General features: G+C 42.5%; 1 protein-coding gene across 4 annotated transcripts in view; it reads right to left on the bottom strand.

Moving 5' to 3' along the window:
• Window positions 1–308: 308 nt before the first annotated feature.
• Window positions 309–16,370, bottom strand: part of scaper (S-phase cyclin A-associated protein in the ER) — a 59,050-nt gene continuing 42,988 nt past the window's right edge. For all 4 annotated transcript variants that reach the window (XM_018664084.2, XM_051073364.1, XM_051073365.1 and 1 more), the window contains 7 exons: window positions 15,236–15,462; window positions 13,409–13,564; window positions 10,972–11,206; window positions 9,261–9,410; window positions 2,988–3,179; window positions 2,129–2,177; window positions 309–1,809 (listed from right to left, as the gene is read on the bottom strand). In XM_018664084.2, the coding sequence (XP_018519600.2) occupies window positions 1,712–1,809; window positions 2,129–2,177; window positions 2,988–3,179; window positions 9,261–9,410; window positions 10,972–11,206; window positions 13,409–13,564; window positions 15,236–15,462 (1,107 nt within the window). In that variant the 3' untranslated portion in view covers window positions 309–1,711. The remainder of the gene's footprint in view (window positions 1,810–2,128; window positions 2,178–2,987; window positions 3,180–9,260; window positions 9,411–10,971; window positions 11,207–13,408; window positions 13,565–15,235; window positions 15,463–16,370) is intronic.

Raw genomic sequence — 16,370 nt, forward strand, 5'->3', positions numbered from 1 at the left:
TTATCTGCATCTGGCATCACCTGCAAAGGATACACTGAATGGACCCACAACAAAACGTGCAGCCGCCGCGGAGCTGAGCTGAGGGAAAGGGTGGGATGGGGTGGGGGGACTCCCAGCAGCCCCGCGGACGGACGCATCCTGGCGTGTCTTGAGTTTATTTTCATTCCAGTAGGAATCCCCCCCTCAACCCCAATGGCAAAATAGCCGCTGGACAAGAGAGAGCGCAGGTCAAGCCGGGACTGACACTCTACACCTCAACAATTTGTTGGGGAGGATCGGTTTTTATCAGTGAAGGAAACGGAGTCTCATTGAAATCAAAATCCTGTTAAGACTTTAAGACACGCTGATACACTAAATCTTTAAAAGGGCGGACAAGAGATACAACAGTAGCAACAAGACATTCAAGAGGAAAATGCTAATTGGAAAAATACTACACAGTGCTATCTAGTAAGCAAAACAGCCCCAAAATGACATCATTATAAAGCTTAAAATAAATACATACTTTGGGCATATTTGAAAAGGGATATATGATCCAGCTTTAGCCTGTTTTAAATGGTGCGTAAATGTGCAGGTTGATGGTCATATGTGCAGGGCTACAGGCAGCACTGATGCTCTCTACCACTATATTTTGAATTTAGACTAAATACCAATCAGTAAACTCCCAATGATCAGCACAGGGCAGGTTTCCATAAGGCAGCTACATACATCTCCAAAAGTAGATTGAAAAGTTCTTTAAAAAAAAAAAAAAAAAAAAAACATCTGAAAAACATGTTTTGCTCAGGGTGTCAGATTGCAAACATTTCAGCAAGGTTTAAATGTACAGTTTTACGCCAGTTTGAAATTCATCATCATCAAGTCACAGAAATTAACAATGTCTTCAATCGCCAAGTTCATGAGTCTAACTGCTAAGAATACAAGACTCACCACAGCCAAACAAGAGTACAAGTGTTGATGTTTGTTAAGTCATGCTATTACTTTAAACCTATTTGTTTTGCACAGAATAAAAGTGAAGAACAACAATACTTAACTGTAATTATTTTTATTTTATATGATAAAGGTAAATAACTCAATAAATTATATTAATCTTAAGTGTCTCTTAACACAGAGAGAGGAGAAATGAAAAAGTTGCGAACTTGAAAAATATAACCGAGCAGGTATTTGCAACAAAGGCAGGTCATGTAACTTATAACTGGCATAACATAGACTAGAGATAACATTCTGGTCATTCACATTCAAAAATGAGACAAATACAATAAATTAACACAAACAGCATTGATAATAATGTTTGGCAAATTATTAATTACAGTATAAGGACAAGTTTCAGATGTAAGTTATCACTGCTTTGAAAACGGATCCATTTCTATCTACAGTAGAAACAAAGAGAAACACATGGCTTGTTTAGACATTAAATGGAATAGTTGTGCGTGTGCTCTAACTTCAATGTACAAACAAAACATTTTGTGCAAATTCCTCATAAACATCGATCTGATTTCCAAGAAATCAAAACAGATGCTCCGACACAGGATAAGGCTTCACAATCTTCACGTTTGACAAAGTCTGGAGGACTTGTAATTCACTCGTGTGTGGACTTTAAGTCCGGAAAAAGAAAACAAACAACTCCCCAAAACAAACAAGAAATATTTCCACATTTCAGTCTCTTTTGTAGTGTTTATACTGTGCTTATCCAGTCTGAGGACAGTCAGCAACTCCATCACTCCTCCTGCTTCTTGAGAAAAAACTGCAGCGCTGAGTCCCACTGATCTCTTGGGAAGCGGTTGGACAACTCGCAGTAATCCAGCGGCTGGGAGACTTTGCACAGGCAGAAAAGAACATCTACGTTACACTGTGTGTTCGACAGAAATTCCTAATCCTTTTACATGAGGCAAAAATTTTAATTTCACCCTGAAAAAAAAGCCCAACATGTGCTGAGAGAAATGAAAAATGATACATCTCAATACTCCAGTACATAAAAAATACTATTAGAATCGGCTAGAGAACCTACATGTCAAAAGCAGCTGTTTTGTGTACGACTCAACACCATTTATAAACAACTAAAATATCTTTATAGCATTCATTACTCCATCCAGTTTTTGCTTATGCATTTAACAAATTTATCACAACAGCTTACCTGCTTGCTTTGCTTTGTTTTCTGACTCTTTCTCATTCGCAGCACAGTCCTAAGGGAATTAATAAAGAGCATTAATACCTACCACAGTGTACTGCAGAGTAGCACTGCATAATGTACAATTTCATTAGTATCAACTAAGATTAATTAAACTTTAAAGCAAAAAAAAAAACAACAAAAATATATTAAACAAAATTTAAAGCTGCCGTTACAGTTTTATCACATTTTAATTTACTATTCAAACTAAATGTTTTCAGTATATTGAGTGATGCCAAACCATCCTTGATCAAACTCTGAGGAATGCTCTCGAGGTTAACTCAACAATGAGGGCGGCGGGGCAAGACGCCATGCATTATTGCGTTGTTTGAAAGAAATGACAATGGCTTGTCTCCCTTTGAATGGAAGTTAATCGGTGTCTAAACAGTGGTGGTTGCAGAGCGGTGAGGGGTGTGCTGTCAGAGGAAGATGAAGGAGACAAGCTGTTTACTGGGAGCTGAACCAGTGGCAGGTAAATCCACTGTGAGGGAAACCATTTATCTTTGTAAAAACCTGCCTGTTACAGATTCACCGGGGGCCCAGGGGAGCAATCGCTCATCAGCCGTCACAGAGAAGTTTCCTTCTGATGCTGGAGAAATGTATTGAGCATGAGTCTTATTTAGAAGAATAAAAAGTCTCAGGCCAAACAGGATGATTTTGATTATTAGTATGCTTTAGGCTCTGAAAGAGTCGGATCAGTTTGGGTTACAGTGCTCCCAGTTTTTGGTCTTGATATTTTAATCACGGAACTGTTTATCTACAATGTGTAAGTGTGTTATAATGTACGGTATATGTGCTTTCATTTACTGTACAGTCCTATACTTACCTGAATGAATGTAGCCAGCAGCACACAGCTCATCTCCTGCTGCAGGATGACCTTGTTCTGAGAGTTGTTGTAGCAGGCCGAGATGAGGGAGGGGAAGAGCACTCTGATGAGGCGCGGGTGGCTGAAGTACTGGAAGGGCAGCTGACACAGTTTCTGCAGCACGCTGGGCTGGCGGCCAGACTGCACTATCACCTGGAACACACAGGGAGAGCAGGGCCAGTCAGTCAACTAAGTCAGTCAGGCGGCCAGTCAGTGGCACTGCTCGTTGTAAATCACCGGCCTGTGCCCCTCCCACATGTAAATCTGCCACTAAAACAACACACAAAAAGCCATTAGGAGGAGACCTGGGGGGCACCACACAATTACAGGCTATAAAACACAATGATGGGATGTTTTGTTCTTTCTTTGTACCAATGACAACGGCAGAGCTGCTGTAACATAAGAGGGAAATGAGAAATGTGAACTGATGTCATTATCAGCGGTTAAAACTTCACTTTCAAGTTTTTGCGTTGAGTTTTCTGAGCAGTGCGAGAGCACAGAATCGGTGCAGGAGTGACGCTCAGGTTGAGAGGGCATCCACAGGGCAACAGGGGTAACAAAGGGGGGGGGGTGTGTGAAAGGCAGGGTGAGCAAACCTCCACCAAACAGTGTGGCCACCCCCACACTTTAAGAAATGAGCAATACCATTAATGGTATTTTCACCCAGGCGACATCCTGCTCTCCATCACAGCCCGTCAATCGCACACCATCGCATCCGGGCCACCAGTATTAAAACCGAATCACTCCCAGGCTCATTTGATTAGAGAGGGGACTGCTGCAAAGGGAAGGGGTCCTGGCCTAATGCTCTGGTCATGTCCCCAGAGCCTTGAAGGACCAAGGAGTAAGGACCCCCCCCACCTCGAGCCAGGAGGGGGGAGAAGAAAAAAAAAAAAAAATCAGCAAAACACAGTTTTACAGGTAGACTACGGGACTGAGAGGCTCAACGCCAATGGAAACCAGAAGTGCAAGGTGAGGTACCCAGGTGACGGTGACATAAATTTCACAAGATTTACTAGATTTTAAAAATACCCTCTCTAATACTCGTCCACTGGCTTCTCCTTTGATAGTGCACTCCAAGCTTTAGCGGCGGGATAAACAAAGCGATAATTCTTGGCTTTTATCAGTTCAAGGTGAAGCTTCTCAGAGCTGCCCTCTACAGCGGCGTTCAAAGGGACACAAAACAGTGCAATTTCCTATCATCATTTTGTTTAAAGAATCCATACGGACAGGTCAAACACACTGAACTGTAATGCATTACAAATACTTACAAATGTGAAGAGCGCTGCATTTGTCAGCCTGAAATGTGTAAGCGTTAATTTGTGAATAACTTCTGCTCTGGTGTGTGTTAGTGAGTGCAGCGCTGAATTAAAGAACAACCTCGAATACATGGATAGATGAAAACCGTGCTGTGGGTATGTACGAGTAACGGTGGAAGAACAAAATCCCCACAGTTTCACTGACTCAATAAGTGTTTTTCACAAAGGAATGTGGGACTTGCTGGACAAATTCATCCACTGAAGGGGTGTGGGGTGGAGGGGGGGCAAGCTCTGGTTGTTTTCAAAAGTAGAGCTGCTTATTTTCAGTTGCACGTAGTTTTAGCATTTTCAGGCTACTTTCCACTAAATCCTGCAATATCATATTCATCTTGTCTGTTGCAACACTGCCCAAAGTTGAACTGGCGATGGGGGGTGGTGAGGTGGGAGGGAGAGTCATAAATTTATGCAGTTGAATTCATTAGAGAGCCAAAATCATGATTCTGCAAAAGCTAAAGAATCTATTCGTTCTTGTGTTTTAATCCAGGACATTTATGGTTTAGGTATCATAATTTAACGGCACAGCGAGTGTTGGATGTTTGAGCCGGGGCTCTGAGGAGATCCAACCCACAAATCACCCAGCGATCTCATAATCCTCCACTACGCACCGTTCCATCTTCAGCTGCCTAAACAAATTGTCCACCCTCAAGTGCCTGACGCAGGAGGACATAAAACAAAGCCTGGTGGCAGCAAGAGTCTGGAGGTAACAAAGAAACCGGGTCCCCCTGCCAACTTTCCACGCCTCTAAGCAGGTGAAGAGCAACACCAGAGCACCCGAAATGGTTTCCAACTAGAGATTATGCCGTAGCGTTACTTTTCTCCCGTCGCAGCTGAAGTATCTGCAGCTCAGAGCCTGACATCATAAAACTAACAACAAGCATCTGAACACATGCATCTGGCCCACGTATAACGCAGACCCTGTGAAAACTCAAGTGTCTTGGCCGCTCTGTTCTTTCTTAAGTTCAGAGACCTGGCATTTTCAAACAGTGCCGAGTTTTATGACACTTCCATTACATAACTTCCTCACTGTCCACAATGACAACAAAGAGTGTGTAAAGTTAATGTTCTGAAACGCAAACAAATGCCTGGGAAAACCCGGTGTCGAAGCAGGAAACCAAAGTTAAAGCAGAATCAAGAACAGAGAGGAAAATGTAAAAAAAAAAAAAAAAAAAAAAGTCGTCATCCAGCCATGCAATAAAGAATAAATCTCAAACAGCATAATTAGCCTGTAAGCATGAGGCTGCAGGGCTGCTGGATGAGGCAAAGAAATGACTTTAATGTCTTACTGTACAAATCTAATTCTAAACTTTTTATGTTGCACAGAAGGAAAGTGATGATTTTAAATATGTGGAGACATTTCCATTCACTGTGGCGTCTAGACAGCCCAAACAACCTGAGGAAGAGCCAGCATCAGAACGGGGCCATATATCTGACACTCCAATCCACTATATAAACCAGATCCATTGCAATGGAACCGCCTCACTGATAAGATGAGCAGCACAGCAGACACCACAAAAGAAAAGTTAGTCAAATAACTGTTTAGTGCTTCTTTACAGCATTTACAATGGCTTATTCAGACATGCACAGGACCTGTGTAAATTGCCTTTGGACAACTGGAGGCCAGCAAAGCAGACATTGACATAGACACTCCAACTTGACTTTTAAAGGTAATTGTCAGTTGTCTTAAAACCCAATAAAAACCTGCTGTTTACACAATAAAGCTCAATAACTCTTTATTTATCTCCACGAGCTGACGCTGTCATTCCATCCCAGATCACACTGCAGATAATTCTGCTCTGAGACTAACCTGACGACAGTGTTACAGACAAATGGAAACTCCTCACTGAAAGGTCTGCGGGGATAAAAATGTCCTCAGCTTCACTTTGAGTCAGTTGGACCTGCGCTCACCCTTGCAAGCTGAGTGTAAATCATCTACCGAGCTAACAATCAGGCCCTCTCCTGCCAGTCAGCGCAGAATGTGTCTGTCTGCGTCTCTCTGCTTCTGTTTACTCTGCTGGGTGATACAGAGTGTGCATTCCCCGGCGCTGGCTCCCTATGGTCTGCACGAGCTGCACTTACCCCGCAGGCAGTGAGGGCTTGGTTGTCTTGGCAGTAATGGACTGCTGAAGGGAGCGTTTCAACATCAGGTTAACAGGAATTACAGGCCTAAAGTTTGGCTTGGGCCCACGGGGCAGAGGAAACGCCCTCGTAGAGAGTGGGAAGAAGAGGAATGACCCCACAGATAAGGCCGAGCTCTGGAGATGTGTGTGGGATGTTCAGACTACAGATGATGCATAGCTCAGGAGATGCTCACCGGTATAAATAAAACAGTTTACGAAATATAAGCAGAGAGGAATCAGGTAATATCAGGAGCCTGTGCAGGGAAAACTAACCCATTACATTTATAAAAAGGTCTATACACTACCTGAAATCACACCCATTTGTGCATGTACATGTGTGGTATGGGGACAACGGCATGTGTGTGTAGCTCGCTGTGTGTGGCCACTTTTCCATGTACTTAAGAAAAAGCATAGTTTTCTTTAGATTTCCACACTCAAGTTGCTTGTGTCTTTCTAAAAAGTAAGAGGGAATCAGGTGGGTTAACATGTCAACAGTTTAAAATTACAGTCCCGTCAGCTCAAAGGTTCAACAGCTCATCGCTGCGGATGAATCACAAATGAATCACTGTATTTAAAGACGGGGAGATTACTGCTACATATCTCTTCAGGGGGAAAAGGAAGTACAGTTACACGTCAGTTACAAAGTAGGTTTTATTTGTTCTGACTTCGTTTGTGAAAAGGTCTCCATGGACGCACCCAACCGACAATGAAGCATATGGCTACACGGCTCGGGGCTCACATGAGCAGAGACACTTGAAAAACACACAAGCCTACATATGTCACTCTCCCAGTGGCTTTTCGTGTCACAAGGTGAATTATTCATGCCCTCAGAGCAGAGGGAATACATCACTACGTATGGTGCTGCTTCAAAGTTCTGCTTTTTTATGAGCAGCCTTATTTCTTGAGTATATAGATAGATATATATATATAAACAAAAGCTGGTGTGCCGACAGTGAATCAGCAGTCTCTACGACCGCACAAGCCATCGGGTCGGGCCGCTTTTGTGTCCTGCCAATGCTTACATTAGCTTGAGAAAAGCTCAAGCTGCTCTAAATATTCTCCTTAACGCCATCCATCTTGGTGCGGAACTGAATGGACGCATTCCAGGAACTGGACCACTGGCAAAGATCAACTCTGTGTAGAGGTTGTGTGGGATCTTGTTTCCCGACAATCTGAACTCAAATGTGATTTTTTTTTTTTTTTAATTAAATTCTTAAACCCAAAAGCAAGGTAAGTAACTTTTTTTTCTCTAAACATTCCTCTTGGCAGTACCCAAGTTGTGGAGGAATGACAGATTTTGCATCAAATTAGCAACAAGCAAATGTTTTTAGTCAATCATGGCTGCTCTTTTAATGCCGCTGTGCGTGTACAAAGACAAATCATCTGTCACCCACTTAATTTAATCACCAGTCTTCATTTAATTATTCAATATAATATGCAAACAGGATGTGCAATGACCAACAAATGCTAATTCTGTACATCTGAATAATTAAATTGGATAGGAGTAGAGAGGAGAGCTTAAGTGCCATAGACTGGAGGAGGGACCTTTCATTAAAAGTAAAAAATCTGGGAAATTAGAATCAGTAATCTGCCTATAAATTGTTGTGATAAGGGTTGGCTGCAACTGCATGGACTTAAATGACATATCAGAGGTTTGAGAGTGAAGCTGTGGCTGCTGCCTGTGTGGGTCAGACTTAACATAATCAAAGCCCAGCCAACTGTAGCATGGCTAATCAGGGGCCCGGTAGACGGGCCATGCATGACAGCCAATTACACAGCAGCCAGGTCTGCTCCATCACATCCTGCTCACTTCCACAGAGCCCCCCTAAGTAGTTGTAACACCGGGGGCCAGCACACAGCCCTGCTTTACCAGGAGGGAACAATGGGTCACTCTGCGGGACAATAGACGACACATAGACCAAAGGCAGCAAGGTGCCAAGGCATGAATCTTTAAACAGGTGCTTTTTGTTACAATTACAAAACTACACCCTTTTTCTGACAAATAATACATGAGCAGAACAAAAGTAAGACGATATTTCCCGGCCCTGTTAAGTCAACAGACAGCGTTTCATAATGGAAAGCATTAAATGCAACTTGTGCTGTAACAATTAAACAATTAGTAGAGTGACAGAACATTAAACTACAACAATTGCAGCGATTGACTCACTGTGGTAAGTGGAGATGAAACAAATCAATTAATTGATTAGCCCACTGTTAGAAAATTAAAAGGTATCAATTTAGATAACTGATGAATCTTTTTACATTTCTTTTCATGCAAAAATACAAAATATTCCAGTTTTAAAATTAAGAGGATGTTTTTATAGTCATATATGATAATAGATTGATAATTGATAATTTTTTGGCTTTTGTACTTTTGTAGACATCAACTTGAGTTATGGAAAATTCAAGAGTATAGAATAGCAGCCCTATGACTATATTTTTCAAGTAAGATTTGGTGATAGCACTGTTTTTAATATCTTTTTTTTTTTTTTTGCTCATACAATTTCTGTCTATTGACTGTTTATTTTTTTACTCTTAGCCTGAAATAAACCTCTCAACTTTTTTTGGTTTAATAAGATTGGAATTTATCTAAACTTTTGACATTTTACATATTGATCAATTAAAACATCAATTGACAAAACTAGTTGGCAGATAAATAACTTTAATTTTTACTTAATAAACTTAATTTTTATAAAAATAATAATGCAGCTAATAAACAGGTTTAACTATAACAACAATAGTTCCGTTTTGTTAAACTGAATTAATTTCTGTGCAGTCAGTGCAGGCTAAAGCTGGTTTACCTGGTTGTCAGGGTGGTTAACGGTGAAGTATCCCACACAGATGATGACTTCATGCAGCAGCTCTTCAGAGGAATGCTGGGAACAGTACCAGAGCAGGGAGCTGATAATGTGCCGGAAAGCTAGAGACAGGCCCTCAGCTCCTAGAACAGACTGGCAAGTCACAGACAAAGCAATGTAAGTGTGTGTACTGCAGTAAAATAACCATAAAATGTCTATGATTGTGATTACAAAGAGCTCAGTAAAATAACAATGCAAAGTAATAAAAAGTTATATGTTTTGCTGGTGGGAACATACATGGTGTAAGAGTATAAGCAATTCAAGCGGGGTCCCACCATAAAACACCCCAATCCCGCTCAGAAATGAGATGCTAGAAGCAGCTCAGAGACAGTATTTATTAAACATGTCAGCGTGACAGAGCACCATAAGATCATCACTGAAAGTTTGGGTGTTTTAGCACAACATCCATAAACACAATACCTGAGAAGCTACACATTATGTTGAAGCATCTACGTCTATGCAGGCAACATATTAAACTCAGTGAACCATGTAAGCAGCTGTCAGGGAAAAAAGCAAAATATCTTTTAACGATAAATAAATAAATTTAGATTAAAAAAAAAATCCACTCAGTTTGAAAGGGAAAACAGAAAAACCACTAAACAAATAGGGAAATAGCATTTCTGGTTCGAATGTGAAACTTCTGTTCCTTTTTTCACTGTTATTTTGGAGGATCACAGATTTGTTGCAGGATATTCTGCCAACATGCAACCGCGGCAAAACCAAGTTATTTATACAACGAAGGACCCTTTTGAAATTCCCCTCTAAACATATTACGAGGAGCTGATGCTGCAGGAGAGAGTGAATTAACGGCCTGAATTCTGATCATCCATCCACTACAATATGCATTAGTCTGTGCCGTTAGGTAATGTGAAACACAAGGTGATTACAACTCCTGGCCAAAAAAAGAAACATTATTTAAAATGTTCATAAAACTCCAGCAGTGAAATGCTTTCATTTCCAGCTGTTTTGAGTTGCCTGAATGTGGCGGGTCAGTGAGAGGAAGCTGCTTCAAAGTAATTACCGCAAGACATCAAAATAATTAACGCTTGCTCTCGTGCCTTTTCCGTCTACGCAGTGACTTAGCACAGTGAAGCTGTCGTCCTCTCCTCCTCGGGTTGGGTAATGTACGGCCTGGCATACAGTGCTAATCACCCGCGCTCCATCCTAACGGCTGACCCACTGGGCTCTATTCAACCCCAACAACCGACCTGGGGTCAAAGGGCAGCTGTGTTTATGTCCACAGGTCAGCTTTGTCCTGAGGAGAGTAACTCCTCTTCTAATGGCTCTTAACAAAGGAACTAGCATCGACTTGATCATGTACACAGATTTATTAAATGCAGGGAGGATAATTTAAATATTTGTGGCTGTTTTTATGACAGCCTGCTGTTTGTGATGAGAGACAAATCACTTAAATTGCTCTTTCTACCAGTTAGTTAATGGCAAGCTACCAGCTATTACCCCTACAAACCATTTACAGTGAATGGAAATACAGAAAACTTAAAGCTAAAACAAACATCAAATGCAAAACTGTGAGGAAAAACAAAAAATACATGTCTAATCTTCTGCCACCAATGCACAAAATCTGGATCTAAGGATATTTTTTTAATTTGTGAACAAATGAAAACAGAATATATTTTGGATTTATTATGAATACCTGGAAGGCGGATAGGTCAAGCAGGGCAAAACTGTTGAGGAAGCGGATGCCTTGCAAAGCCACCTGGATGACCCCAGGGCCGTAAGGTTCCTGACTCTGGGAAGCAGACTCTGGTAAGAAGCTGTGCAGCAGGATACAATACAGGGTGTGCACCACTCCCACCAGGTCCGTAGACTGCAGCAAGGCCGTCAATCCAGTCGGGTCCTGACGTTTATTGTCAAATATACTGGGAGCACTGGAGAGTAAGAGAGGGGGAAACGAATGGTCAGCAAAACCAAAATTGTGGATGAGTCATTAATAAATGCGCACAGATAGGATACTAGGAAACGTGATGGAGCATTAATGTCTTTATTTTGTGCATTTCTGCTGCTGGAAAAAAGAAGAAGAAAAAAAAACAGAACCAAAATGAAAGTCAGACTGTTTTTTCACCGCAACATCCCAAGGCTGAGGACACTAATAACAGTCTAAACCTCAGCAGCTTCTAGATTTATTCACCAGACAAGAGCTTAGAGATAACTTTCCCCTCAGATAAGAGACACTACCCTGTTAGCGCTGCCGCATTACCTGACTTAACTGACTGCTATGGGTGGAGGAGCACCAAGTTCAAAATCTGTTGCATATTGACATGTTGGATCACAGCTGCTCTTAAGTTCATCCTCTGCTCTTCACGTGCTTCTCTTTTATTCATGGAAGGACCGTTTTCTTCTTTGCATGCAAGGAGCTTCCAATACGTTTCACTTTTTGACTCGACTGGGAAAAAGTCACCACCGGGCCAATTTGGTTGCAGCTGTAGAGCGGGGAGACCTTCAAGATTCAAGATCGGCTCTTCCGCTCCCACTCCAGCTACAGTAAACATAGTAATGCCATGACGTGAAGCTCATGGCAGTGATTCCCGGGCTGGCAGATTGCGCTGAGCTGCCTGACAAGGTGCTGAGTGCTGCGGCACATTTAATCAAAGCCCGCCTGAGAGGATTCAAGGTGATATGTTTTTTTGGTTCCAACGAGATGCTACCCTGTTGGTTAAAGGGATTGGTAACATCATCTTTTCATTGTGCCTCACATTAAACAACAAAGTCAAGGATAATTCAGGTTGGAAAGAGGACGTACAAGCTTGACAGTATGGAGAAAAGGCTCCATTCCACAAGTCAAAGATGTAACCAACCTATCTGTCATTAGGGCAAGAGATTGAAATATAAATTTGTCATGCTAAGAGCTTCAAAACATTTAGGTGGTGAATAAAATCTGCACAAATGAAAAAATAACTAAATCACAAAACACTTTGGTGCCTGTAACAGTGAAACAATTGACATAATTAATGCAAAATTATATGAGGTCTTTTTGGTCGCAAAGCAGAAGACCCCAGTGAAAACGCTGGGCTTGTACAGACATACAAATTTAAGACTACCACAGCAGCACCAGCTATGATTTGCAGCCATGTAGAATGGAGGGTGTGTGACCTCTGGATGGAAGCTACAGTGCATGCTGATACTTGATGTTAGCCAACAGGCTCCGTGTGAAATATGCTGCTAGGCAAGTACACAGCCTCCTATAATGCCATTATAATCCCCTGACACAGCAACTGGCATGGTCAAAATATTCTACAAGCCCACTGAGCATTCTTATATATGACACACAGAATCTTGGCAGAACATTGCTTGCTAGCTGCAGCGTTGACCATAACACTGTTCCCATTAAATCTGGTGAGATCAGACACTTATCTCACAAATATTCAGAGACAAACACAGTCCTACTGCAGTAGTCTTCTACCTTGCTCATGTGAAGCACCTTGTAGGTTGTAGCAAGGTGCAGCAGCACAATGGGTAAAACTGAAAAAGCAATGACAAGGTCTTACAGTACTGTACTGTTTAGAGGTGAGGTTGTTTTGGCTCGATCTCTACCTAGATTCAGTGTAACAATTAAATACCTAAAAGGTTATTCCAGTTCAGTTTTTATTGTAACGTGTGGTATCAAAGCATATCTGGCCCTGCTACCTTGGTAAACATTTATTTTCCTTTTAAGTGAGGAACTGTGGTGCTGATGTCCCTCGGTGTGTCTGTGTGCTTAGCCTCTGTCAGCGGCGCCACTGAACCTCTCTTAGTGGAGGTCACCGTAGCACACGTGGGTGGGCTCCCCCCGCGCTGCAGGCTAAGGTTTATGGTGAGTGACAGAGCTCTGGGTCAAGCAGATACCTATCTCTATCTGCAGTAACGACAGCTTAGCCGGCTAGCTGGCTGGAGGAAACGACCTTCTGGCTGATTGCAGAGGAACCGCACTCTTTGTTTGAGTAACCACGAGCCCGCCTTTGTGGATCCTTGTGACATTAACATTAACATCAGTCTCTGTCATTAGATGCAAAGAGAGAGGGTCTGTGTGTGTTTGTCAGAGGAAGATCAAGAGCTGTTTGAGATGCGTAACAGAGTAACAGAGATGTGCTCACCGTCCGGTGACGACAAAACACAGCTTACACATGCTGTGCAGCAGAGCTGAGGCTTGCTGGAGGAAAGCAGACATCTTGGGGTGCTCGTCTACGGGGCCTTGGACCGACAGGAAGCATCCGTACAACTTGTCAATTAGACCCATATTTACTACATAGCTGCAGGAAACACAAGAAAAAAAACATGTAGTGGTTAATAGCATTTTCTCCTAAATGTTAAAACAAATTTACCATGGGTGACTTCCTTTTTATAAAAGCTCATCTCACACAGGCAAACAAAGGCCTTTACTGTGCATACTTCCACTGCAGCTGAAAGCGGATACCTCACCTAAGCCGTCCACCCCCTGCTATTACTGTGATATCTCCAATTTGTCTTTGCCAATGACAGGTCTCATGATCATGTTCCCTGTACTCTTTCAGCCGCAAATCACTGCTAATAGTGTCATTAGAGAGCTGCTGTGGCCCCTGTGCCAGCCCAGCTCTGGGCCCTTGACAGTCTGCTGACCCGGGGCCGTCTTCTCACAGCTCCGGTATGCCTGCACCTTCGGGGCTCAGCTCAGGCACCGACAGCGTATGAAAATCTGGCGAGTGCTACAGCTGCCAATCGAGGCTTTCAAGTCACTGATATGGTCACTGTGGAGCCACTGTTCTTCAGCTTATGACTCTTTGACTCTTTGCTTCTTTCGCATACCTTTTTTTGTCAGAAGTGTCACTCACTGAGATCCTCTCAAAACAGGTGATTACGACCATTTTCAGCCTCCTCCGCAGGTCATCTGACACTTGAACCTAGTCCCATTGTTTTGACTTGATCCTCTTCCACAGCTTTACTTTGGGTTGAAAGGATCTTTCCTCACTTTGACTGCTCTGTTAAATGCCTGCTCTCTGTTTGACAACCAGCTTGGTGGTCGAATGTACCCGTTTGCATCTCATCATTTGAGCATGGATTGAAAACATGAATGACAATGATAGGGGACTAAAAGCACTGAAAGCCAAACTGACAAACTGGTAATGAGGGGAAAGGAAATGGTGAACTCCTTTCTATGTGATATATGGGTTGGTATAATGGAAGGGTGTTGCAAAAGCTAAAAATGTTTTGATCTTTTGTCCTTCCTCACAAGCATATACATTATACAAGGCAGCTGAGGTAAATCTTGAGCTCGTACTTGGGATTACCAGTCTGACGATACCATTTTTCTCAGGCCCTCCCCTGTCTCCAGGGTTACGACTGGGTCAGCGGATGAGAGTGGTGGGCCTGTGCAGCTGCTCCGTCCAGATGAATCATGGCTTGTGGGAGGGATGGTGGAAAGACTGCGCTCTTCCACAAGGCTTCATCAGGCTGGGCCTGCCTTTCCTCACAGCCCACATTTCTCCCAACACAGGAACAACTCCTACAGCCCAGGCCCACATGGCTAGCTCAAACACCAGGTTCAAGGGGACCTTTCAAAGCTTGGGAAGTGCTCTTTGTTTATGCTACTTTGTGGCACCCCCCTTCTCATAGAGCGGATTTTACTTGAAATGTGGCACTGAATGTGTGGAAAAAGTACTAACTGGAAGGATGCCAGAATACACCGTCATTCTCACACAACTCCCATTCTAACAAGACACCAATTGGACCATTTCCAGGAGATCTGACATTTTGTCAGCCTATTCTTTACATAAGGCACACTGCTGAGGAAATCAGAGGTTGACCAACTCTCAACCCAGTGAAGAGGAGTGGAGGAGGGATGTACTAGAGGAGGTAAAAAGGTCATGAGATGAGAAAAAGAGGTGCCATGTAGGAGGAGGAGAAGCAGCAGCGTGAGAGTAGCACAGAGCACTAGAAAGAAATACCTGATTAGGTCTTGTGTGCGAGTGTTGAAGGACTCTGTGGAAGGCTTGACCTTGGCATCTGGGGAGGAAATCCATGTGTTTTCACCTTGTCCGGACTCTGAGATATGTGGCCACAGGGACCCCAGGATGGTAGCGATGGTCTGCAGAAGGCCTGTCGTCAAACCCTCAAAGATCTGTTTGTTCACACTGCGTCCAAAAATGGACTTGTCCTCATCTGGGACATACAGCTGCAAGAAATAGAGAAAAAAAAAACAATTTAAATAAGGTTGCCCACACATATATTGTGTCATTTGAATCACTAGGGTGACCCTCATGCTGACAGGCTGCAGCAGAAATCTGACAGTATCCAAATGTCATTAAACAAAATACCCACAGTGCAGAGAGATAAACAAAAACAGGGCAATTTAACCTTCAGCATGCACATTAAAGCCATTCAGTCAATGCAGAGACTAATGTTAAATGCCCTGTTTTTGTAAAAGGCAAAGGCAAAAGGCTTCTCCAACATTGTTGCTACATTATACAGTTTAGTGAGTTCTACTATGAACAAACTACATCCTGACTAAACAAAATAAAAAATAAAATTAAATGAAAAATGCTGTGGATGAAATTAGACAATGCAGTTAGATGAGCATTTCCAGACAAACTTCATGAAACGCATAAGCAGAAGTCTATGTTTAAAATACAGTGCGGCTGTTCAACATGGAGAGCGTTGTAAAGGTAAAACCTTCTCATTTGGTCTAATGGTTGGGGTGAATACTGACAGCATAGGTAAATCCACCGACATTCTCCACAAATCTAATTAAAAGGGGACATGCTCATATGGCAGCACTACCCCCACTGCTTCACTCTATTGCTCATGCACACGCATACCAGACGCACATGTAAAAGTTAACAGTTGTAAATTAAATCACAACTCATCAAAGAGGGGTGTGTAGGAGCGTGGATAATTGTTGAGCCCAATTCTTAATCTGCATAGAAGACATGGAGAACAGTTAGTTTGTCTCCTGCAGTGCTGTTGGATATGTCAGTCAGCAGAGCAGCTGCTGGGATATGTTTTATATAAACTGAAACATGCAGGCTAACCTCTCCCTGTGCGCCCTAAGGAAATATGACTGCTTTGGATTGGAACTCGGCA

Source organism: Lates calcarifer, linkage group LG10 (assembly GCF_001640805.2).
Source record: "Lates calcarifer isolate ASB-BC8 linkage group LG10, TLL_Latcal_v3, whole genome shotgun sequence".
NCBI classification, from domain to species: domain Eukaryota; kingdom Metazoa; phylum Chordata; class Actinopteri; family Centropomidae; genus Lates; species Lates calcarifer.